General features: G+C 39.7%; 2 protein-coding genes across 3 annotated transcripts in view; both read left to right on the top strand.

The window, feature by feature from the left end:
- The first annotated feature begins 1,231 nt into the window (after positions 1-1,231).
- On the top strand, positions 1,232-9,911 carry CCDC112 (coiled-coil domain containing 112). Of its 2 annotated transcripts, none has more exons than XM_040089826.2 (10): positions 1,232-1,288; positions 1,616-1,731; positions 2,880-3,001; positions 4,600-4,689; positions 5,988-6,063; positions 6,639-7,029; positions 7,825-8,226; positions 8,973-9,068; positions 9,576-9,694; positions 9,773-9,911. In XM_040089826.2, the coding sequence occupies exons 1-10, from the start codon at positions 1,241-1,243 to the stop codon at positions 9,801-9,803; spliced, it is 1,491 nt and encodes a 496-aa protein (XP_039945760.1). In that variant the 5' UTR covers positions 1,232-1,240; the 3' UTR covers positions 9,804-9,911. The 2 variants fall into 2 exon arrangements, with proteins under 2 accessions (XP_039945760.1, XP_039945761.1); XM_040089827.2 differs by lacking the exon at positions 1,232-1,288 and adding an exon at positions 1,343-1,495.
- Positions 9,912-10,122: 211 nt separating this feature from the next.
- Positions 10,123-24,699, top strand: part of PGGT1B (protein geranylgeranyltransferase type I subunit beta) — a 35,115-nt gene continuing 20,538 nt past the window's right edge. Inside the window, exons 1-3 of the mRNA XM_040089828.2 lie at positions 10,123-10,282; positions 15,148-15,266; positions 23,007-23,074. Coding sequence (XP_039945762.1) covers positions 10,146-10,282; positions 15,148-15,266; positions 23,007-23,074 — 324 coding nt within the window. The 5' untranslated portion in view covers positions 10,123-10,145. The remainder of the gene's footprint in view (positions 10,283-15,147; positions 15,267-23,006; positions 23,075-24,699) is intronic.

Raw genomic sequence — 24,699 nt, 5'->3', positions numbered from 1 at the left:
TTAATTTCAACCAATGGGTTTTTCATCTCATTTTCTCCCTGTGTCCTGCTGAGCAGAGCAAGTGATGGAGAATTTTTGTGGAGTCCTGGTGCCCGGTCACTGCCCCACTGCAGCTGACACGAGTTCTGCTCCGTAGAGAGAATGAAGGAATATCCTGGCACAGCTGAAAGCCAGGGTTCATCTTTACACCAGCATCACAACTTAATTGTCTGAGTCCCTGCTGCCCAAAGCCAGAAGTAAGCAAATTTAACTATGCTCCAATACCTGAAATATCCCTGCATATGGTTTCCCAACTGTGAAAAGTCCTCAGGATTCTGAGTGACTCACAAATAAAGTATAACAGTCATAAAGATTGGCCAAACAGAAACTGGTGAATGTCTGAACAGTACCTGAGTTACACTATGAGTTGACACACCTTATTAAAGCACTTTCCAAAAACAGGTGCTTCGTCTAGAGCAGTCCCCAACCAGTGACCAATTTGCTCTTCACAGTAACAGGAAACTTGGAAGGGCTGACAAGCGCCCAAAGAAAGCAAATGCTAACACAACTTACTTTTTTCTCTTACACCCAATAGTGAAGGCCAAGGCAAAGAAGCCTTTGAAACACTGCTGAGAAGCGAATACCTTCACAAGCCTTTCAGGAAGCAATCTGTGAGAACAGCCCTCTTTATTTTATGCTGAAGACTGTTTCCAGGTTTTGAAATGTTCTCCTTTACTTTTTAATTCCTATTCAGCAAATACAAAGAGAACAAGTATAGTCACAAAATACAAAGAGGAAAAAAGTATCTAAAATGTGCTGTTAAAAATATCAATTAGGCAATAAAATATCCTCAGCACAGCCCTTCGGGCAGCTTCTGTGAATGCGTTTGTGTCCTGCAGCGGGGAAAACACCAGTTCCTAAAACCTCTGTAGAAGAAAGCTACTGGAGGAATAATTATTTCTGTTCCACAGAAATGTTAAATGGCGATTCATTTGAAAGTTTGATTTGAACACGTGAGTGAGAAACAGTGCCTTCAAAGCCCGCCCCCAGGAATTTATTGAATCATGTGGAACTCTTCCCATTCTGACAGGATAATGAGGGTATATCCCGATTTTCCGGAGGGAGGCAACTCACGCAAACCCTTAAACACAAGCGAAGCCAGGCCCAGCGAGCAGCGCCCTCCGGCAGGCGCGGAAGGAAGGAGTTAAATGGAGGCGGCGAGGGGCGCGGCCGCCCCACCCCCGGGCGGGCCGGCGCCAACATGGCCGCGCTGGCCCCGGCGCTGGCGGCGGCGGCCGGGCGGCTCCAGGTAAAGGCCGCCGGCGCCCCGGGCCTCCCGGGGAGCCTCGAGCTGCGCCGGGTTGTCTGGCTGGCCGCGGGACGCAGCCCCTGTGACAGCCCTTCCGTGTGGCGGACTTGGCGTTTCTCTGTTGAAGGGTGCATTCGTGTGTGCGGGCGTGTCACTCCTCACTCCGGTTTTGTGCCCGTGCCGCTTAAAATGACTTGAATCGCGCCGGTAGAAAACCGAATTCCGCACCGTGGTGTTGTCTGTTTCAAACTAACCAACGAGGATAAAAATATATTAAAAATTAAAAAAAAAATAGTTGTAAGTAACAGTTGATTTCGTTATCTACAGAATGAAACCTGTTCCAGTACTGCAGGTGCTGGCCGACAATTTCAGAGCTGGAAGATCAAAGCTGAACGAGCTAAGAAAGTTGAATTCATAAGAACTGCAGAAAAGCTAAAAGCTCAGTAAGTTAAACACTTTATCATAAGTATGTTTTCATTCTGTTCTGGAGGTAGCATTTTTGACTTGAGGTTCAAAGTAAGAATATGTGGAAATGAAGTCTTTAGGCTATTGTGGTTGTTGCAGTAGCTCAGGATAGGTTTACAAGCTCCAAAATGCCCCGTTGTTTGAATTACTATTTGGACTTGGGCCAGTCACGTAGTAAGAATTTAGTAAGAATTGCTGCTCTTAGGTGCACAGAAAAGCAAGTGTGTGTGGCACAATTGAGTTCTCAATCTTCCTACTTAGCTGTGCTTACCGTAACTTAAGGACCCCAAAGCCCTTAAGACATACCGACAAAAGGGGAATTGCTGCAACAGAAGATTGAAAGACTTCATCTAGCCGTATCTAGGCCACTGCTTTGAAAAACAAGGGTTGAAGACAGCTCAGGCACATAAAGTGATTTAAATATGCTTCCCCACATCCTGACCAAGTGCTGATAACAACTACACTGGCAGCTGAAAGAACAGGTTATATTCTTCTCGAACAGATGAGCTTTATGGGGAATAGCTAAGTAGCCATATGACTGAAGGAGAGCTTTGCAGTTGTGAATCCTGATTGAACAGGGCTCTTAAGTCTCTAAGTCTCGCGCCAGTGCTTTACGCTGTGTGACTGAATCGAGTTCATCTTGATTACCCTGGATCCTGGGTTGTGGCTCAAAATTTGACTGCTGGGTAATGCAAATGTTCCCAAGCCGCTCAAAATGAAGAATGCCATTTAACGATGGCTCTGCATCCCTGTGTAACGTTGTCTCTGCTGGGCCTCCGTCTAAGTGTGCCACTGCATTAACACAACCTGTCTGCCTGAACTTTCCAGGGAAAACTCTTGCAAGGCTCCCAGAGAGAAAGCATGCCCATAAAACTTCAGTGTGTAAACCACTGCGTGCCACTGAGGTGATTTCCTTGTTAATTTCTTGTTTAAGTTCTTGAGTTACTGTGGTGTGTAGTTTTATAGCTGCAAAAATATTTTCCTTGAAAACAGTGGTAGAACAAACCAGGAATTTGTATAAAATATAAGACAGTCCTGTTAACACAGCCTGCACACTAACCTTGGAAAATCTTGGGGATTTTGTGAGTGTTTGTGCCTTACTCAGTGTGGCACCCTTTCTTCCCAGGCTTGCAAATATTGAAAAAGACAAAACTGGACATCTTTATAACAGGAAGAGTGATTTCCGGGTAGAATACAGATTACTAGAGGAACTGGAACACAGCATGACTGTCAGCAGGAAAATGGAAAGTAAGTGAGGTTTTATTTGGGCATGGGGTGTTTGTTTGTTTGTTTGTTGTTTTTGTGTGTGTTTTTTACCTTTAATATACTATTGTTTTTGTAAAAGGTTTAAAAAACGGTAGTACAGAGAAATGAGGTGGAAGATAGATACTGATGTGGTATTTCACCATGTGCTTATATACACACAATTCATTGCAAAATTGAGAAGCATAAACATTTTGGGCCTCATAGGTTATTAACTGTTTTCTTTTAATCTTCCATGTAAAACCATTATGGTAGAAAGTACTGTTCAAGAAACTTGGAATCAATTTGGTGCACATATTGCAAAACCTAATGTAGTCCAGCTAAGGTACAATAAAAATATTATTACCTCAACATTCACACACTGATTGTTGCCTTTAAATACCCTTTTAAACTGTTCTGTGTTTGCATTTTTTGAGTTTTTGGGAAATGAATATTCCTAGTACAGATGGTATACAGTCTGTCCTAAGAGCATCTGTTCCACTTACAGACTATAATATAGTTCAAGAAACAAAGTTACTCCCTTTACTTACAGTATTTGAATTCTTTCAGCAATAATCACATAAATCATGCTATGCCATCTGGTACAGATCAAAATAAGTTGAAGAAAGGGAAGGAATGTACAAACAATTGAAAGTATACTTTCTTACAAATTTGCTTGTGTTCTGATGTGCACCTTTTATTTAAGGAATCTTAGATATCCTTTGCATCTTGCAGTTCTTAAGAAATGTAAATTTTTGAGGAATGACTAAGCTAATAAGTCATAATTTTTTCCGTGAGTAAGAAGGGAGCATCACGTATGGATGGAAATGATGCTATAAGCTAATAAAGAGGACAGTGATGAGAGCACTATATGTCAGATGTGAAGGAGTATTTTCCTAAAAGATACAAAAGTGTACAAACCACATCCCCCCACCAAAATTCCCATTTACTCTGTTGAGATCTTTCAGCGTGATCTGTGTGCTTTAAGATTTTCTGTGGTCTCAGCAGGAACTTGTACTTTCCTTAATCCAAATATTTTAGGATAGAATATACTGCTGCTTAGTATCTAAGATGTAGCCAGACTTCATCCTTTTCAGTAGTGTATTTATAGACTCATGAGGAGACAAGTGCTAACCATGCAAACAAGTACACACATGCTTGGAGCACATGAAAACATTGATTCTTCACTATTTAACAGAACGAATAAATGAATCTTGTTGAAATAGTTCATTCATATATACTTTCAAAGTTTGTTTTCTCTCCATAAATGGGTGTTTGAAGCCTAGCTCAAAGTCTGCCTCAAAACTCTAGAAGCATAGGCAATATTTTCAAAGCTTGCCTTTAGAAAAATGGGAGCTACTAATTTTAAAAACTGCTGATGCTGTGTAGGAAGCTAACATGGACCACGTGGTCAGCTACATGCCAGTACATTTACCAGTTAAAATGCTTAGTATTATAGCAGTTTCTTGTCATCAAACAGAATTTGTTTCCCTGCTTAGATCAAACCCCTGATTTATTTTTGATACTTCATTGCTCTTGTTCTTTTACTGAATTTAATGCAGCAAGAAACTGTTAGAACTATTAGCACCTTATTTTGTTTACAGAAGCTAAAATCCTGCAGCAGCTATCAAAAATACAAAACAATGTGAAGAGACTTCAGCAGCAATTAAAAGATGTGAAGCCTACACCAGAGTGTAAGTCATGACAACAGATTTAAAAACATTCCTCTGTAGATGGGTTTCTTGCATAGTTGTCTTTCTCCTGCAGACTTGGGACACTCCTCCAGTCTTTATGATTTTGCAGGAATCTGGAAAGGGAAGACTAAACCTAGAAATGGCAGAAACTTAAGAAATGGTGGAAGTTCTTTTCAGTTCTATGTGAAAACAGAAACTTACTTGGTCTTACAAGTGACGTGTGTTGGTTCTTTGAGGTTGTTGAAAGACTGAATTCCTATCTGTAACATTTGCCTTATGCAAAATAAACTGGGTATTCTACTGCCATGTAACTCCCTTTGATCTGGTAAGAGGTCACAGAATACATTCTACAGGGGCCAAATTTCTATCCAACATGTGATTTGAAATGTAAATTGGAATATTGTACAAAAAATGCTACAGTAGTTTGTTCTCTTTGGGTATTTTAAAACTTTTGGGAAGTAGGCTCTGAAAGAACCATCCTCATATGGAACTTACTACCTTTTGTGGCGCTCGGGTGGAGGGCCTCCTACTAGCTGAGGACTTTCTGATGTTAGATAAAATGTATCCCATTTCATTTATTCAGCATTTTATCTATTAAAAATCATTATTTCTTAAACTGTCAGTCAAGATACTAAGAACTGACAAGGCATGAAAGCTGAAAAATTAGGTTTTAGTTTATATAACTTTGACAAAATACAGGTTAATTAAACTGTGTGTCCATAGTTGTACTGATTTAAAAGAGATTTTAGTCTAATAATGTAATCTAATGGATAGATTTTCTTCCACAGCAAAATATATCTTCTCTGGACAGCTGCATTACTGTCTTAAGTCAGGACTAGAGCATGCTGACAACACAAGACAAAGTCTTACTCTGATATTTCTTTCTCAGCTTTGTAAAAGTAGTGGCCTGCAGGATAAATAGGACTGTTGTAGTCCAGTATCAGCTAGAGTTGAGTGTGCTTAAGTCACTAACTGCATTGCTATGAAAAACAAAAGTGGAACTCTAGCATAAGTCTTATTTGGGGAATCAGTTGAAGGTCAGTCAAGGTAAGACTTCTTTAAGGGAAATAAACATTTATACTGGGATTTGCATCCAGTTAGCTAAGTCCCTTCCTAAACACACCTTTTGAATAAATAAGAGTTAGTCTTTTAAGGCCATTTGAGATAGAAGTACATGCTTTTTTGTACACAGAAATAAGTGTCCTGAAAGTCTCCATAAGTCCTGCATTTCTGGATGGTGCTGACAAAGACTGTAGACTTCTTAAGTGATATGATTTTTTCTTCTTTTCCTTTTTTAGTTGTTGACAAGATCAAGGAAATGATGGAAGAAATTGAAAATGCAATCAATGCTTTTAAAGAGGAACAGAGGCAAATGTATGCTTATACATGCTTCAGCTACTAGGAAAAGGGCTTTCATAAGACACAATGAAAACTGCATCAATCTAGCAAACTGTTCTTATGAGTTACTCTTTTGGTAGTGATTCCTGGGATATATAAATCAAAGCACAAGCTGACAGCATTAGAATCTTGATAAACAGCATTTTAGAGAGGGTGTTTATATAGATATTGTAGCATTCTGATGTGATAACAATTTGCCTATGAATAGGCTTTTCAGAGAGGCTGGAGAAGAGATTAGATTGTGGGGGTTTTGTTGTTGTTGTTGTCTAACTGAGTTTGGGGGTTTCTTTTTCTCTCTACTGGTGTTAGGAGGGGATTGAGTTAATTGTATGCATGCCATAAATGTGTTCTTTAAGTAAGAGCGTAACTTAATTCTTATTGTGTAGGGCTTCATTATCGGATCATTACAACTATGTTGTTAGCATTTCAGTTCTTCATCTTTGAAGAATAGCTCTTGTGTGGCATTGAACAATTCTAAAATTCATTTTTGGTGAATGGACAATGAATACTGGATTTTTTTTCTTCCATTTCAGTGTTTGTCTTTTTTTCAGATATCAACAGCTTTTGAAAGAGGAAAAAGCTGTCATTAATGAGCTTAGTCTCTTCGAAAGAAAAGTGGAACTGTGGGCATTAGGGAGCTCAGCAGCAGAAGAAGTTTGGAAATTACCATCAGCCAGGGTCACAGTTGATAAAACACTGGAAAATCATCTACCCAAAGAAGTAGTAGAGTTTGAAAGATTTCTTCAGCGAACAGGGGGGCGGCAAGGAGGCTGGGATGATTATGATCATCAACATTTTCTGAAAATACGGACAAAATACCGAGGAAGGCTGTCATACATGGATAAAGCCCTTGAGTATCTCAGCGGAAGAACAAAACAAGATATAGAACAACATGACAAATGGTATCAAGAATATGTAATTTTACATGAAAGAAAGAAAGAGGTAAAGTAACCCCTCTAAGACTGTTGAAGATTTCAGAAAATGTACTTATTTTTGCAATGTATACTTTCTTGGTTTTGTATTTGCCTCTCTGGTAGTAGTGCTAGGCAGATTTCTCTTACAGTTGATGGTATATAACTGAGATCTTTAGCATCCCCAACCTGCCAAAGTATTTTCATAAATAATTACAAATAAGCAAAGACCTAACAACACAGAGAAGTGGGCTGTGTATTGCCAAAGTATACTATAAATGTTTTCCAACTCAGTGATCTAGCAAGTTAGGCGCGAAGCCCAGAGCAGTTAGTGATCCTGTCTTCCTGTTACTTGTCTCCAAGAATGTCTGTCGCACTGTATAAGCAATATACCTAAAACAGACTGACATGCAGAATTATGATTCCCTCAAGAACTATCCAAGTAATAAAAAATATACTGACATAAGAACTACTATAAAACAGTGGGTTAATTGGGAAAAAACCTAAGAACTGAAATTTATTTGCATTAAAAAGCATATTATATAAACACTTGTAACTACCCAGATTTATTATTATTGCTATAACTGAAACAGTTCTAGCAGACACCTGTTAAACCTGCTTGTGTGATCCATAAAATAGAAAAAAAAAAAAGAGAGAAAACACATATAGGTGCTTCTTGGTTTTAAGTTTTGCCTTCAGTAGAGTGTTAATTCCTATGTGCATTTTGCGTCCTTGGAACAAATGTCTTCATCAGTCTGCATCAATATGAAAACGTAAAATTTTCATTAAAACCTTGACTTTTTTTTTTTCCTGTGGTCTCTTGCAGTCAATTAAAAAGTGGAAAGAAAAGCAGCAGCAAGAAAAAGAAAGAAACTTGAAGGAGAAAGAGAAATCAGAAAAAATGCTCAAGGAAAGATGGCTACAGCATGAAGAAGCTCAGAAACAAAAAGTGGAAGAAGAAAGAAAAAGAAAACAAGCTGCAGTTGAAGTCTGGAAGAAACAGAAAGTGGTAGCATTTGCAATAGATCAAGCATCACAATTAAAACTAGAAGAGAAAAAGAAACAAAAAGAGAGCCAAAGCCACGTGAAGTTACTGTTAGAAAGAAATACTTTACAAAAAAAAGTAAAGGAGGAACTTGAAAAGCTTGAAAATGAGAAGAGAGAGGAAACTGAAAAGCAGAGAAGGAAGAAAATTGGTGTAGAAGAAATTTCTAGGTTTCAAGAGCATGTGCGTAATTTCATCTCCATTGCTGCATGTTGTTGTTTTAAATTTGATACGTGCTTGAATGAAATCCAAGCTTCATTCATCTAAATCCATTATTGATTCATTACAAATAACAGCATCTATTGCAGACAAATAGTATGAAACTTGATTTTAGACACATGCTCCTTTTCTTCAGTATCTAAATTCTACAGGATTACTCAAGCTCGTATTTCTTTATCCATATAGAAGTGGTTTTGTTTTTTCAGTAAATATTTTTTTTAGAAAAACTACTTGGGCTATGCTGCCTAAAAAGACATCAGAAGACCCGAGTGTTGTATTGAGATGGGAGGTAGAAGGAGTTGTTTGACTGTCCTGCGGGTTTCAGTACCTGTTAGGCAAAGTCAGATCCCGTATCAATGTAAATGCAGTTACTGGAGAATTGACATTATTGTCAGCGTTCACACTGAATTTTTATAAACAGAGTTTAAACTACTCTTTGTTGGTTTTTTTTTTTTTTTTTCCTTTTTCTTTTTTTTTTTTTCCCCCAAAGCCATGTAACAGTAATATGTTTGTGCAGGACAGGCTATAGCATGTAGCTGCCTAGTGAAACCCTATTCTTTACTATAACAGTGATTCCAAACCAAAAACAAACAAACAAAACAACAACAACAACACCCTAAAAACAAGCTGTGAAAGGGCTGCATGTATATTTTTACATCATTTGTTTGACTTCCCAAGAAAAGTTTGCTTTTCCACTCATTATGTTTCAGGATCTACATAAACTGGGGCTAAGGGTTCTACAGAAACATGCTGAAGAGATAGAGAAACAAGAAAAAGAAAAAAGATTGGCAAAGTTAAGAGAGAAGGTAACTTTTTGTTTGTTTTAACCAGAGATGTGTGCAGCTCTGTGGTTTAAGCAGATCTTTTTTATTCGTTGATCTGAAATGTAATTGTTTTTAATTATCTAAATGGTTGATAAAGGAAAATAAAAAGCTACGCCTATTAGCAGGAGACAGAATTGCAGCAGGCATAGTTGTTCCTGTTTTTAAAAAAATGGGGGAAAAAATCCTTAGAATTTATCTATCTTATGGCAGTATTTCACTGGATAAGGCCTCCAGGTCATAAAAGTAAGCTGCAATATGGATGGTGGCTTTTATTTTTTTCTAATAGTTTTCTACCATTGGTTAAATAAGTATGATGTCTCACAGAAACATTTTGCCTACACGGAGTTTTACAAGAGTTGAACCTTTTAAGTTCTTAAAATTTAATGACAGCAAGCTGTGTCACCATCTTCTATGGTGAAGACAAAATGAGCTTCTCCTTTTGTGATGAACGAAAGACTAATTAGTTTTGGTTGATTGTTTCACTGTGAGGTCGAGATTCGGGTCACCAGAGACCCATCCGAGTCGAAGAGAGCTTCCAAGTGCTGGGAGGAACGCAGGCAAGAGGTGGCACCAACAGCTGCAGAACCGCTGTTGCGGGTTTCTCAGAGGTGAGGAGGGGGGAACCGATGGACGCGCAGCATGACAAAAGCATTTTTATACTTTATGCCTTTTTGCTTTGTTGTCAGAGCTGTCCCAGCCTGGAGAGGAGGGTCGTAGCTGCGCGCCAGCCTGTCTCTGTCGCCGGACGAAGCAGCAGACAGCACTTCGCGGGAGCAGGCATAGAGCTGGCTTGACCCACCGCGTGTATTACCTCTGTATTTTGGGAGTGTCGGGTTTGCCACGCGACTGTTATGTCTTTTGGCATTAAAAACGCGTCTGCCCCGCAGCTGGTTGTGGCGGCCCCTTAAGCCGCGGGGTCGCGCCCGTATCCTCTGCCACAGTGAACTTTGAAGTGCGTCTTTCTCCTTTCCTTCCCTTTCCCCTTTCGGTCCCCGCCCCGGGGGCGGGTTCCGCGGGTGACGCGATCCGGGCGCGCCGGACGCGGGCAGCAGCGGCAAGATGGAGGCGGTGGCGGCGGCGGCGCCGTGCCCGGGGGAGCCGGAGCGGCTGGACTTCCTGCGGGAGCGGCACGTGCGCTTCTTCCAGCGGTGTCTCCAGATCCTGCCCGAGCGCTACTCGTCCCTGGAGACCAGCAGGTAGCAGCGGGCCGGGCTCCTGCGGGGGCCGCGCGGCGGGAGGCGGGACGGGCTCCGCCGTGTCCACCCGGCGCCCTCCACCCGTCCCGGGCCCGGCCGCGCTCCCCTCCCGTCGGGCGGTCGCGGTGACGAGAAGCCCCTCCCGGGGCGCTGCCGCCTCCGGGGACAGGCAGCAGCGCCCCGCGGCCGGAAGGAAAAACATCCCTATAAATTTGCCCACCAACAGACGGCTCCCAAAAAAATATGTGTTAGTGTCGGGTGTAGTCACTGCTCGCGTAAACTGCTTGACATCCGCGAGGGAAGACTTGTTGATCCTTCTAATCTGTTTTAAATCCAGTGCTTCACTCTCCTAATCTGCCCTGGAAGCCATTTTAGAATAAATCACTTAAGCTTCATTTCGGCAGGCAGAAGACTCTTGTTTCGTGTAACAAATATTTTTAAGTCTTCATTACGTAATATGAAAGAGAAAATGCAAGTGAAGTATGTTCCTCACTTTGAATTGGAGGGACATTTGTTCTTCTAATGGCTTTAAAATGTACCTATTTGATATTTTTCAAGCCTTCACTTACGATAGTTACATTGGAGGTGTAAGAATACCAGTAATGTGATTATCAAGCTGCACTTGGTAAAATGTTGGAGACATGTAGACAGTTTGATAACCTAAAATAGTAAGATTCTTTCCACTTTGTAATGTCTGGCAAGTCATCCTGTGAGGAATGCTCCATGGTTTTGATCTGGTCATCCTGCTGTACTTTGGGTGAGAGCACAAACACCTGGCATAAACATGTGAGAACTAGAACAGATAGTGCTGAGCTGTGTGTGAAATAACACACCTTTATGTTGAAAAGTTAGAAATGGAACTACTGGAGAGAGGCCAGCAGAGGGCTTCGAAGGTGGTTAAGGGACTGGAACATCCGTCCTGTGAGGAAAGGATGGGGGAGCTGGGCCTGTTGAACCTCAAAGAAGAGATGACTGAGAGAGGGTCTTACCAATTCAAGTATGTTAAAGGGTAGGTGGCGAGAGGATGGGGCCAGACTCTTTAAGTGGTCCCTGTGACAGGGCAAAAGGCAGCAGACAGAAACATAGGAACGTTTGAGAAATAGGAGAAAAATATGAGAAAAAACTTCTTGGGGGTGATTGATTGCTGAAACAGACTGCCCAGAGAGGTTGTGGAGTTTTCTTCCCTGGAGATGTTCAAAACCTGCCTGAACACAATCCTGTAGAAACTGCACTGGGTAAACATGCCTTAGGAGAAGGGGGTTGTAGTAGATGATCTCCAGCGGTCCTTTCCAACCCTAGCTATTCTATAATGTTATGAAGTTTTGGTTGCAGAGATGTAAATCATTTATTCATTAAAAATTAGCTGGTGTTTCAGTCTACTTTCTCATTTTTTAGGTGACAAGCTAGGGGAAGTCTTGGCATCGTATGCTCAGCTGTGTATAGGCCTTAAAATTACCACAGCATGCGGATGTACTAGAGCGGTGACACAAATAGCTAACCTTCGCCACACTGACACTTGAAAACAGCTAAAGGAATGGGATGTCTTCAGCCTAGAGGTGGAGGGATCTAATCAGAGTCTTCCATTGGTAGGAAACTACTTACAAAGAAAGATGCAGGTGTACTGTTTGCGAGGGACCATGGTGATGGGGCAGGAGGCTGTGGGAATGAGGTACTTCAGGAAGAATTGTGTGGCAGTACAAAAAATGTTCTTCACGGTTAAGAGTTAACCGTGAAAAGCTTGCTTATTGAAGTGATGGAGTCACCTTTGAGGATGTGGCTTCTCAGGGTCCTGGGTCATCTCTGAGGCCCTGTGTTCTTCAAAGGCTGGGGTCAGTGATCTTCAGAGGCCCTTGACAATGTGGACATTTTCTGCAGGGGTGCACACCTGTCTGTTGACAAATTCTGAGCAGGGGATTGAACCATAAATGCGTTGTCTCCAGTTTGACTTCAAGGGTATTAAGTTTCCCTTTTTGCCAAGTTCAAGGTCACGGAGTTCAGCAAACCTTCAGGACACCTCTGGAGCCAATACAGCTGCAGAAAGAAATGCTGTTACCCTTTTATTCAAATTGGAGTGGTTCCGTTTTGACTTAGGTGGGGAAACACAACAAAATTAAAGGGAGATTTGTTAAATAAATAGATAAATAAAGTGTAATTTGTCAGATGGGTTTTTTTTCACTGCACTGCAGTAGAAAACTGTTCTCACCAGACAAGGGTGGTAGAGAGTGAAATTTTCCTCACTCTGCTGGTGAATTCCAACTTAAGCTGTAGGTTGTCAAACAATAACAGAGAATAAAGAAAATTAATTTCACATTCTCTACTCAACTTCTTGCCTCAAAGCCTTTGTAATTATTTTTATCTGTTGTTATTTGCATGCAACCATAGTTGCAGCAATAGTAGTTTTTGAGCACCCTGATTGGTAGTGTTTCATACACACTGATTGTCCGCACTGTGAGGTTTCACAGGAGAATGCAACTTTCCAGGTCTCTGAAGTCTTTGAGATTCTGGTGCTTCATGGTGCTCTTCATTGCTCACTTAATAATTTTCTCAAATTTGTCACTTCAAATGCTTTCTGAATTCTTCTGTGAAACTGTAGTCTTTGTCCTCGCTTGAAGACAAAGGGGTCTGGATCTGTCGTGAGAAGTGTCCTGTTGACTGACCTCTGTGGAAATGGCTGTAGATAAACTTTTTACACTTCTTGGCATGTGTCTGTCACCTGAGGTGCTGCTAAGAGTTGTTTTTGCTAGGACATATGTCTGTTAATTTTCTGTGAGGGAAGATAGCATATGGATGTAGTACCTAAACACCTGTATTGCAATCTGTGTGTGACCAGTGGTGCCAGCCACTCTTGCCCACTGTAAGTAAATTGCATCACACTACAGGATGTTCTTTAGTAATGCTGGAGACAGACAGTCAACTCTGAATAAGTAAACTGAACCCTAAGTATATGTAAAATCACTTTTAAAATTCGTATGTCTGACATATGTGTTTTTAACTGTAGACGAGATAGCTTGTTATCTGTGTTGTATATATAGCCTTGTGGTTTTGGACCTACTTTGCAGCAGTTTCTAGTGTTGATGTTGGCACATTGTTTGTGCCTCATTGGAAGTAATTTAGTTGGGTAAAATAGAGTGGAACTGTGTTTTTAATAGTTCTAATAAAAGATTGTCAGTATTTGTGAAAATCAGAATCTACAGGCAATGTTTCAAAGAAACAGTTTATTGTAGCTGAACAGTAAATTGCTTGGGTTTTTTTAATAAAAGTAGTGATTTTTAAATTTTTTTTTTTAATTAGTTGTTTATTATCCAGGGTCAGATTTTGGGTTAAACAGAGATCTGATCAATGGTAAAAGTTGATATAAACCTTGAAGTATTAATTTTGCACTTCGAAAGACAATTTTTTAGTTATCAGAAGGGTTAGAATTTACTTTTGTTCTGCATAGAAATACTTTTGTGTGCAACATACTTTTTTTGGCTCTCTACTCAAAAAAATTATTTGAAATATTAACAATAAAGATACATATTTTACCAGCCCACTGGTATGAATGTCACTCTAGGAGGTTGTGCCACTGTACTGAGATTAGCGTCTGCTGCATTGTCATTTGGCTGCTGTGTTTTAATTAGAATAATTCTTTTGGATGTATGCTTTGAGCTGACTCACATAATCATTTTTTCTGTGGTTTTACTGTTTGTGGTTCTGATGCAGAACCTCATGCAGAAATTAAGTGCCTGTGGAGGGTCCTATCCACATCTGTCTCTTCAGAGGTACCAACTACTGGTGGCCAAGGTAGCTCACCAGTTTGTGAGGTAAACACTTAATCTTGTAAGGAATGTTGGTATTAACTTCTGGTTTTCCTTGACATGCTGAATTTCTACATGTGTAGCAGTTGTTTCACAATCCATCATCTTACCTGGTGTAAGGAGAACAAGAATTTCAAGAAGGATCAGCAGATGAGTGTGGGTGGCAAAATATACATCCAGCTAATTTTAGTCTGAGTCAGAACATCCAAGGTAACATTACATGAGCATTTTCTCTCATAGCAACTTCTCTCAAGTTCCTAACCCAGTGCTGTTGCTTTGGTGGTCTGTCAGGGTGAGTAATGCACTGTTGGGGGGCCATGCCATGGATGGCTGCAATGGTTTGAGTTAAAACAAGCAAAGGAGGTGTTAGCAGGTATTATAGCACCCATTCATGGAAGGAAACAAGTTGTAGGAAGGAAGGACACAGAGCATGTCAGCTACTCCACTGCTCTCTTGGATACTTGAATGTGTCATGCTAAGGCAGTCATCTAGGCTGCTTTATACCAAGGACCAGAAATAAGGACCTCTAGATATTAATTTATCCTATATGTCTGTTTATGCGTTGTTTGCTTTCAAAGTAGTCTTTGCTGTTTGGCACTGACATCTAAGCATCTGAAACTGGGGTTGGGACACAATGAGAAGTAGCTTACTAGAGTTAAGGGTTACCTTGCATATGCACCTAATGCATGTTTAGGGGGTTGTTCATAAAAGAATTCTTCACGGAGAACTAGTGCTTAATATCATAAATTAGTTTACTTCATAGTGGGTTGTTTTGTTGGGCTTTTCTTTCAGGTAAACAGGCCCTTAGGTAAATTTTTAATTGACATATCATTATTATGTAAAAGGAGGAGTAGTTTATATGAAAAACCTTGTTGAGGCAGAGAAATGTTTTCAGCACAAAGAATATTATTTTGTCCAGTAGATGACTTTCATCTATTCTAAGCTAGGCTCTGTGTTGCACCACTGTCAAAGGCTGAGAATTCATAGATGTATCTGTTGCTGCAACCGTTTGTGAATTTCCCCATGATATTTATGGTGGGAAGTGTAAGTCTTATCTTTTTCTTTTAGGTTGACAATTGCATTTTTCGCACTCTCTGGTCTGGATATGTTGGATTCCTTAGATGTGGTGAACAAAGATGATATAATAGAATGGATTTATTCCCTGCAGGTCCTTCCCACAGAAGACAGTGAGTGAGTTTTTAGTTTTTTTTATTGATATTAACATTTTTACTTTTGCTTTTTATTTGGGAATAGTGGATGGCTTTTTTTTTTTATGAAATACAAGGTTGACCTTCCTTAAGTGCAGTCCTGATAATTTTAGGTAGTGATGTTAAGCACATCTTGGATATAGACCCCTCACAAGTAACAAAGGTAGAAAAAGTAGGAATTAATTTGAAGATAAGCCAATATAAAATAGTATAATAAAGCTGCACCCTTAGGCATTTCAGAGGAATGTTTCACCTGATTCTAAAAGAAATGCATATGTTGTGAAAGTATTACAAGTCTAGTAGTGATTATATTGACTTCCACTCCAATGCCAGGAGCTGTGATCACAGGTATGGTTATTTACAACAGCTTTTGAAGAATTGGAGGTGTAAGGGTAAGAAGCAAAAAGGATAAACACAGTCCTGGCTCCTTAGATCTGTGAAGGTTGAATTTACCCAAGGTTTGGAGAAGGAATAATGCTGCTGCTGAATCCCAGCTGTCTTCAGATTGGAAGTTGCATAGCAGAAAAGCTGGCGAGGTAACTCACAGGAAATGTCTCTTTCCTGGTTGATTTGACAGAAGTTAGGGAGGTGCTGTTCCTGTGGGATAGTTGGTGTTGGCAGTTTTTTTCTGTGGCATACCATGTGAATGGCTGGTAGCTCTAGAAGGGGTGGAAAGGAGGGAGGGAGATGTGGATGAGGCACTGCTGCTCTATGATGGAAGGTGCTGGTGTGGGCATAGCTCCAGGCTGGTGGTCTCTAGAGAAAAGGTAATTCCATTAGTCTGTCTCTAAAATCACGAACACATACTTTGGATGGATGTAGAAAGAAAATTATATGTTTCCTTCTATTATCTATTCTAATTATATACAACAAATTAGATCTCAAATCAGTTTTTTGAAGAAGCCAGGACTGCTGATACTTTATTTGTACAGTCATAAAAGAATCCTTTTTCTTACTCCGGAGATTTAGAAACCATCAGATCTACCACAGGAACTAGTTCTGATAGATTTCTTTTTTCTTGTATTGTATTCCCGGATTGATTCTTGAAAATTAGTAATTTGGATTACATAAATATTCCTACAAAGTTTTTTAATGAATAGATGGTTCCTGTGCCTCTCTGTTAAGAAATCCTTCCGTGGTGTACATGCTTTGTTTCTAGGAGTTGATGGCTTTCTGACTTTTATCCCAGTCTTGAAGACTTAATTTCAAAAGAGCAGGGAAGTTTGCAAGTAGAGAGATTAGAACAGGAATTTTTGTTTCTTTGTTTATCTTTGATAGTATGCAGTAATTCTCTGGGGCTTCTCCCTGACTGGTGTTTAGAATATTGCTAATGTCTAGAGGCTCCTAGGGAGGGCAGTAAAAATCCCAGCATGCAGATGTGGAGGCTGACAGTTCAACAGTGATGTGCTCCTTTTTCTAGCTATTATCCCCTCATAAAACTGAGAGGAGTTTTTGGGGAGAGCACTTTTGGCAGCAGACTCCATGCTTTCTAAGTAATAAATCTCTGCTTTTCACTGGAAGAGCAACCTTCCCTTCAGTCCTGTATTTTTGTATCATACTGTAATAACTCTTGTTTTTCTTATGCTTTTCGTAATAATTCTGCTCTTATCTGGTTAGTTGATCGCTAAAACTTCAGTGCTTGTTTTTCATTTTTGCTTTTTCTGTTGTGCAATAGAAAGTGCAAAATATAAACCTGAAAGCAGCAGGTTGGATATTGAATGACAGAATATCGTGGTTGGATATTGAATGACTAAAAATAAGGAAACACCTACACTCCAGTAATGTCTACTTTCAGTAAAATGTACTGGCTCTCTGTTTTTTAATCCTGGATGGGTGCTGTGCTTGTTAATTGGCAGCCTCCCAGCAGCAAAGCTCCTACTCCCTCTTTCAGCCTCTTAGAGGAAGTAATTAAACTGTGGTAGGCTACAGCACTAAAGTTTTTGGTTTCAAAGTGCTTGTGCATCTCCAGTTAAAGGGGAGATTGGTAGCTTGATGGGTTGGAATATGTCTGGAATCTGTCCAGGTTTAAAAAAAAAAACCAAACACAAAAACAACCAAGAGAGCACATTTTATTTTTAAAGAAACATGCTGTTGCTGCAGTTTTTTGTGCAGTCTGATAAACCTTCTTTTCCATGGAATATTGGTTTTTAAAAATTTAAATAAAAATACTGTAAAAGGTACATTTTAAATAGGAATATGTTTTTACAGAATCTTGGGGTTTGTTCTTGATTACATCACTGGTTGAATTTCTAATATTTGGTATCAGTCAAAAAGAGAAGTCCTCTAATTCTTTTTAGAAAAATAAATTTCTCTTCTTGTCACTGCTTGTCTCTGCTTGTCCCTCCAAATGTTCCTTTATGCACAGCACTTAACTTGATTTTTATTTAAGGCTTTTTTTAAAGATGGTAAATTCAAATTGTTTTGAGAACTATTGCTACCTTACAGTCATTTTTCCAGTGGATGGGAGACAGAGCTCCGCAAATTTAGTATCTGTTTATTTTTATCAGTAACTGTTATAGTAACTGTTACTGGCTGGGCTAGAATTTTTTTTTTTCGTATTAGTCTCTAATCTGCGGTGTTTTCAGCCTGGTACTAAAATAATGTTTTAGTCTTTCAGCTGTTGCTGAGCAGTGCCAGTCAAGGCTGGCTCTTTTTGGCTCCTCTGCACTCCTTCTCCCATGGAAGATACAACAGGGGACACAACCAGGGCAGCTAACCCAGGCTGACCTCAGGACTGACCGGAGGGATACTCCACACCATCTGGCATAATTTTTAGCAATAAAAGCTTGGGAAAAGAAGGAGAAAGGGAGCAGTATTTGTGGTTCTGGCATTTGTCTCCCTGACAAACCCTTACACTTGCTGAGGCCCTGCTTTCTAGGAAGTGGCTATACACCTGCCTGGCTGATGGGAAGTAGTAAATTCTTACTTTGCTTTGTTGTGTGCCCAAAACTTCTGCTTCACCTGTCAAACTGTTTCTGTCTCTGTGAGTCTTCTTTTCATCTCTCTAGTTTTTTTGCCTCAGCTACTGGTTGGAGTCAACCTACCCACCACAGCAGTGTTACAGAACCTGCTAGGAAATTCAGGATTTGGTGGCTTTACGCACTTCTTAGATAAAGTCTCTCAATATCCTGTGACAGTTTTAAGTGGCATGTTTGTATTTTATGATATGTAATATGTCTGATGGCTAATGATAGCTTCACTTCAAAGGTTTTGTAGCCTTTGAAATTTTATGTGAAACTAAAGCTCACTAATGCTTAAGTGGTAAGATCTTTATCTACTGAGTGAAGAAATTAAACATATGCTCTGTCAGCCTAATCAACAGGCACTTATGGAAGCTAAAGATAAGGGTCTGTCAGGATAAGACTGTATTCTTCTGTGATGATTCAAACAAATAATGTCCTTTAGCCAGTCCAGAGACCGGCTCAATACCATTTCTAATTTGGAGGGAATAGCATGTCACATGTGCAAACTGACCCTCGCACCATTCTTAGCTGAATGCTTCCACTTACTGCTGCCTTCTGCTTGTTTGAAGGGCCCCTGTCTTCTGTAACTCATGCTAAATAGTTTGCCTTTATCTTGCATAGTTTTTTGTTACCTTTCCTTCCCTTTAGTGAATGCTTTGCTTAGGTGCATAACTACTATGTGTTTTCTTTGCGTGTTCACTGCAAGAAGACCTGTTTTCTTTTAGAAAGAAGTTGAAATTTTAAAAAGTGCCTTTTTTTTTTTTTTTTTTTTTTTTTTTTTTTTTTGAGGAGGAGGAGGATAGTGGTTCTTTTACAAACCTCAACCAGAAATTGTACAGATTTAGATTAAGACATTACTTTCTGAAGCAGTAGTGAAATTGGGAAACAGTTGACAGAACACCCTCTTTTAACTAGTTGCTTGGTCTTAAGATCCTTATTATGTCAATGTTTTACTGTTTTTCCTCTCATAGTGCAGTTCCCTGACAGAATTTAAAGTTTATTTTAACTACCTGAAGTGCAACTCATAGCAATTTAAGAAAGGTGTCTTCCAGTTTCTGGCAAGTCACATTCAGAGCCAGTTCAGCACTTTCAAAAGAGAGTGAATCCAGAGCTTTGTACTCAAGTAATCTAATTACACAGTGGAAGCGCACTGCTTGGCCATATTCATCCACCATCCTCCCCCATAGGAACAGTGGCATTTGTGTGACCCTGCTGGAGAGCTTGCTGAAGTGGCAGAAAAAACATGTATTTATTTATCTAATAGAGGTTAGCTTTGTGTTGCATTGGTGAACTGTGTTGATTGGGAGTGCCAGTGCCAGCCCACTAAGGGAGAGGGAAGAAAATTGTACTTTTTGACAGCTGGATTCTTCACTGGCTTTGCTGTACTAAGAAATGGAACCAAAAGGAACACTGAAACATATTTTAATTGTCCGTCTGAATCCCCAGGACCCATGGATATCAGACTGAAAACCAGTATGCTACATCACAGACCTTAGCAAAAGGAGACAAGCCTTGCAGCCAGAGGAATGCATGGATAATCTGAATGTGAAAAAGTAGTGGTAAAAGTTTATCAATCCTTCCATGCAAGAGAAATCATAAAATATAAATAACAAAAAATGCCCTGTCTGTAAAAAAAAGAGCTCTTAGAATAAGTTGTCTATGGTCATCACTTGAAGCTCTTTTACATATCTTAAGGATTTTCTGGCTTAAGGACACATAAGTAATATCTTTTTCTTCACAAGATTCAGCTCTTGGTTTAAGCATGAAGTCTTTTGGTTTTGGAAAACGGTCGGTTTCCTTTAGTTGTCAAATGTGAAAAGTTTTTCAGGTGTGTTTTTTCAGCTTTCAAACCACCACAAAGAAATACACGGCAATTTATGAAATATTTGTTACTTTTTGCTCTAAGGCTCCTGCAGAAAGTGGCAAAGTAAGGTAAATGGTGAAAGTGAACGCCAGGTGGTACCATTTCACAGCTGTGGTTGAACCGGTGCACAGCAAACTCTGATCGAGCTGAACTGGCCACTCCAGCAGTTTTTTCCCAAGGGACATAAGCTGTCATTACATCCTTTTAATTTGCGTCTATTTCATTTTTAATTCTCTTTCTGATTCTGACATCCCTTTTTTGGTTCAGGAAAGTGAAGAGTTTGATTAGCAATCCTAAGCTATTACATAAAACAAGTACAAGTCCATTGCAATAAAATAGTAAAGCCAACTTTACTGAAGATGAAATTTCACATTGTAAAGTTTCTTTCATAAACTGAAAGACAGTAATTTCCTGTAACTCGCCTTTGGTTCTCATTTGATTTTCAACTTGTATGTTCACAGGATGCTAAAAAAACATTTTGAGACACTATATCAGTGTTCCGGAGTCATGTGGTTTAAATACAAGTTGTTTTCACTTCCTGTTTTAATGCTTCCTTTATCAACTCAGAATTCTATTTTTTACTTCACGTATTGTGAGTAGAGATTTGGCAACTCACTTGTAATACCAAAGGGCTGGGAAGCATCTGTTGCAGGCACATTGCATTTGAGGACAGGATAAAATTCCATGCAAAGTTTGCTCTAAAAGGCATGCTGGTCTTCTGTTTTTCTTAGGAGCCAGTGTGTGAAGTTTAGAGTGGGAGATGAGAAATACTGACAAAAAGTATCAAAACAGATTTTAAATTCATAGCAATACAGTTAAATATCCAGCTTTAAATCCAATTTTAAAATTACAAATGCTGTTTTCTAGTTCATAAAAGTTTAGTAGTACAAGAAAGGTTTTAAGTTACTAAGTGAAAATTGAACATCTGAAGGGAGTAATCATGATTTCATTAATGTACTTTAATCTATTTGTATAGCATCTATGAATTTGGAAGGTGATCAGAGTAACCCACTAACAGCACACAAACTTGGGTTTCATGCTGCCATTTCAACCTTGATAATGAATTACAGTCTACATTCCGAAAGGCCAGTGATGGGGATCCGTATTTCTGGAATGAATCCTTCCGTCTAGCAATTGTCAGCTGAGTTCTGTTCAGCTGCAGAGCTGTCTTAATTGTGGCATGTTTCCTTTGCTGCAGGCCAGAATAGCTGTGTTAGTAGCATAACAACTCTTTTCTGGATGAAGGATTTCCACTCTAGTATCATTTCAAAGCAAGTGTTCTAGTTTGGTTAAGCACTTATGACACAGATCCATTTTTCCTGAAAATGAACATGAATGGTGATTAATTTTTTTTCTACCATGTCACCTAGGAAATCTGGGACTTACCAGGCAGGAATTCTAGGTCTTCTCTTACTGATTTGTTCACATTATGTATGATGCTTTTTTGGGCAGTATCCTTCAGGACCTTAAATTAGTCGTTAGGACTCATTTAATGTTTTTTGTGCTTTCCACAGGCTGAGGCAACATGAAATGCAAGTTTTTGACCCTGAAAATGAGCAAAAAAATGTTCTCTGCTGAAAGTGTTTACATTATAATAAAATAAAACAGGTTTTGTTTTTTTTTTTCTTTCTGTTTCTTCTGGTTGGGTCTGACTATGGCACACCAGCTTTTAAGCAGGCTGAAGTTACTTTTATTACATGTGTGGAATCATTAAAAAGTGCTTTTAATTGAACTGTGGAGGAAGTGGAGAATTGCAGATGTTTTGCTTCATGTCAGTTAGATCCAAAGACTTGTCTTGCAGGGAAACTTGCATACTTCATGCCAAGTTGAAATTCTTAAGCTAATAAAACATTTTAGTTTACATTTTGCATATATACAGAATATATTTAGAATTAGAAGGTAATATGCTGCTAAGTTGCACCTGAGCTTGTAGGTCACATTGCATAATGATACTACTTAGAGCTTTCAGCTCTATAACAATTCATTCTTACTCATTCTGGTGCAGTTTTCCCTAATATCCATGAGGATTTTTAGCTTAAAGGTTGAATAACTTAAAAGAGGTGGAGAGAATTTAAGAACACCCAGCTGCAGACTGACTGTGGCATTCATTAGGCATTTCAGACACTGAGCAGTAAACAAGGTTTGCCTTGCAAAAGCAAGTTTGAGCCCTGTAAAGCTGTACTTAACTCTTGACAGTGTGTGGTTCACGCTTCTGTGTGCTACATGCTAAGGTATTGTGACACATTTGAAACCAATTACACTGTATCACTGACAGAAATGTTTGATAGCTACAGTGTGCTTAAAACTGTGAATTGTTTGTCCTTGAACATCTTGCTAAGTGTGTTGAAACAGTTCTGCTTAGGAACAGATGGTATTACCAGGCAGGAATCCAGAGGGGAAAAAAAATATGTTAACTCTGGCCATTTTCCCAGGGGAGCAGTCCTTTTTTGCTTTTTTTTTTCTTGTAAGCATGGAAGACAAGTCTGTGGTAATACAAACTGTATTTCCACCAAATGAAAAAAAAAAACAAAACACCAAAACCGCCCCCCCCCAAAAAAACCAAAACACACACATACACCCCCCCCCCCCCCAAAAAAAAAAAAAACCACGAAAACAAAAAAAAACACCACCCACAAAAAAAACACCACCACTCCAATGCTTTGGTTTTTGTCACTACAACAATAAGTAAGTTAAGTTTGCATGTGGTTTTCTTTATTTTTTTTGTTAATCAGAGAGATAAAAAACTAAGGTTGGGAACTGAGAGACGTGCACACTTTATTAAGGCTATGAATAGTGTTGAACTAATGGGTCTTGATCTCATTAGAGAATTATGGTTTATAATGAATGTTTCAACACAACAAGTTAGTTGAATATTGTTTAAATCTTTTCCAGGATCAAACATGAATCGCTGTGGATTCAGAGGTTCTTCATATTTAGGGATGCCATTCAATCCCTCCAAGGTCAGTTAAGAATGTGTATGTGAAATGTTTTCAATTAGGCATTAAATGATCTTTTGTCTTTTTTGTAATATTAACTTAATTACATAATTACAGAATGTCTGGAATGTAGGGAATTTTGTACTGTTAATACTGAAATGTTTGCAGAACTTTTAAGAAATGTGCGTAAGAAACATACTAAAATGATACCTAGAGCTTCAATTCTCACAGCAGTGAGGAAACTGACATACAAATTGTGGCAAATCCTCCTTCTCTGGTCTTTTACTAGCAAAGGACAACTTCTCTAGCTGAAGAATTGTCATGAGGTAGAGAAGGGAGGAATAGCCCTAATTAAGTGATGCAGAATGTGCTATTCTTTGGTATCATGGAAGGGTTCAGGCTGGAAAGGGCCCTTAAGATCATCTAGCTCTTACCATCTTGCTGCAGACAGGGTCACCTTCCACTAGACCAGATTTCTCAGGACCTCATTCAGCCTGGCCTTGGATGCTTCCAGGGGTGGGGATTCCACAGCTCTGAATAATCTGTTCCAATGCTTCACCACCCTCACAGTAAAGAATTTCTTCCTAATACATAATCTAAACCTGCCCTCTTGCAGTTTGAAGCCATTCCCCTTGTCCTGTCACTGCACATTCTGGTAGAAAAGTCACTGTCCATCTTTCTTGTAGGATCCCTTCAGGAACTAGAAGGCCACAGTTAAGTCACCTCATAGGCTTCTCTTTTCCAGACTGACAAATCCCAACTCTTGTAGCCTTTTCCTACAGGAGAAGTGCTCTGGCCCTCTAATGAACTTCGTGGCCTCCCTCCTCTGGATGCGTTTCAACAGGTTCCAGTCCTTCCTGTGCTGAGGACCACAGGGCTGGACACAGTGTTTCACATGGGTTCTCAGCAGGGGGGAGAAGAATCTCCTCCCCTCCCCTGCTGCCCACACTGCTTTGGATGCAGAACGTGTTTGGCTTTCTGAGCTGTGAGTGCTCATGGCTGGTCATGTCCAGCCTCTCATCCACCAGAGCTCCCAAACCCTTTGCTCTTGATGACTTCTTCTCCAAGTCTGGGGTTGCCCTGACCTGGGTGTAGCACATTCCACTTGGTCTTGTTAAATCTCATGAAGTTCTCATGACCCATTTGTGGAGCTTGTCCAGGTCCTTTGAGAAAGGTGAATCCCATCTGATGCCAGTGCGTCTGGTAAAATCTTGGCAGTGACACCTACCAGGGAGGCATATATTAATAGACTGGGCCTGACTGTTTCTTCCAAAGTCAGTGTCTGCAACTGCAACTGGTATTCTTTTCCTGTTTTGAATCATGCATATGTGATTGCCCCTGAGACGCACCCAGACTTAGGCTCTGTTCATCCTTGTTCATCATGACCATAAGAAAGGATACTTTGAAGCCCAGTGAACTGAGATTCAAGAGGGTTAAACTTTCATATTGTCCTGGTTTAGGGGAAATTTTGGAAGGAAACCTCCAAATGGTGTCCCTCTGGAAAGCAGATTTGAGCAGCCCCTTCCCCAACTGGTTCAGGAAAAAAATTCCGTAGGGAAAAGTGGAAAAAACTTTCAACAAGCAAACTGTTCACAAGCATAAAAAAATATGAATAATATTAAACAATAGAACCTCTCGCCACTCTGAAG

Source organism: Hirundo rustica, chromosome Z (genome assembly GCF_015227805.2).
Source record: "Hirundo rustica isolate bHirRus1 chromosome Z, bHirRus1.pri.v3, whole genome shotgun sequence".
Lineage (NCBI taxonomy): Eukaryota > Metazoa > Chordata > Aves > Passeriformes > Hirundinidae > Hirundo > Hirundo rustica.
The sequence above is the reverse complement of the archived record's forward strand: the minus strand, read 5'-3'. Positions and strand labels throughout refer to the sequence as shown.

Bases quoted from the DNA above. Each gene is read 5' to 3' on its own strand.
- CCDC112 (XM_040089826.2), top strand. From the start codon at position 1,241: ATGGCCGCGCTGGCCCCGGCGCTGGCGGCGGCGGCCGGGCGGCTCCAG. The intron at 1,289-1,615 runs GTAAAGGCCGCC...CGTTATCTACAG, and splicing joins CGGCGGCCGGGCGGCTCCAG to AATGAAACCTGTTCCAGTAC. The intron at 9,069-9,575 runs GTAACTTTTTGT...TTTCACTGTGAG, and splicing joins TGGCAAAGTTAAGAGAGAAG to GTCGAGATTCGGGTCACCAG.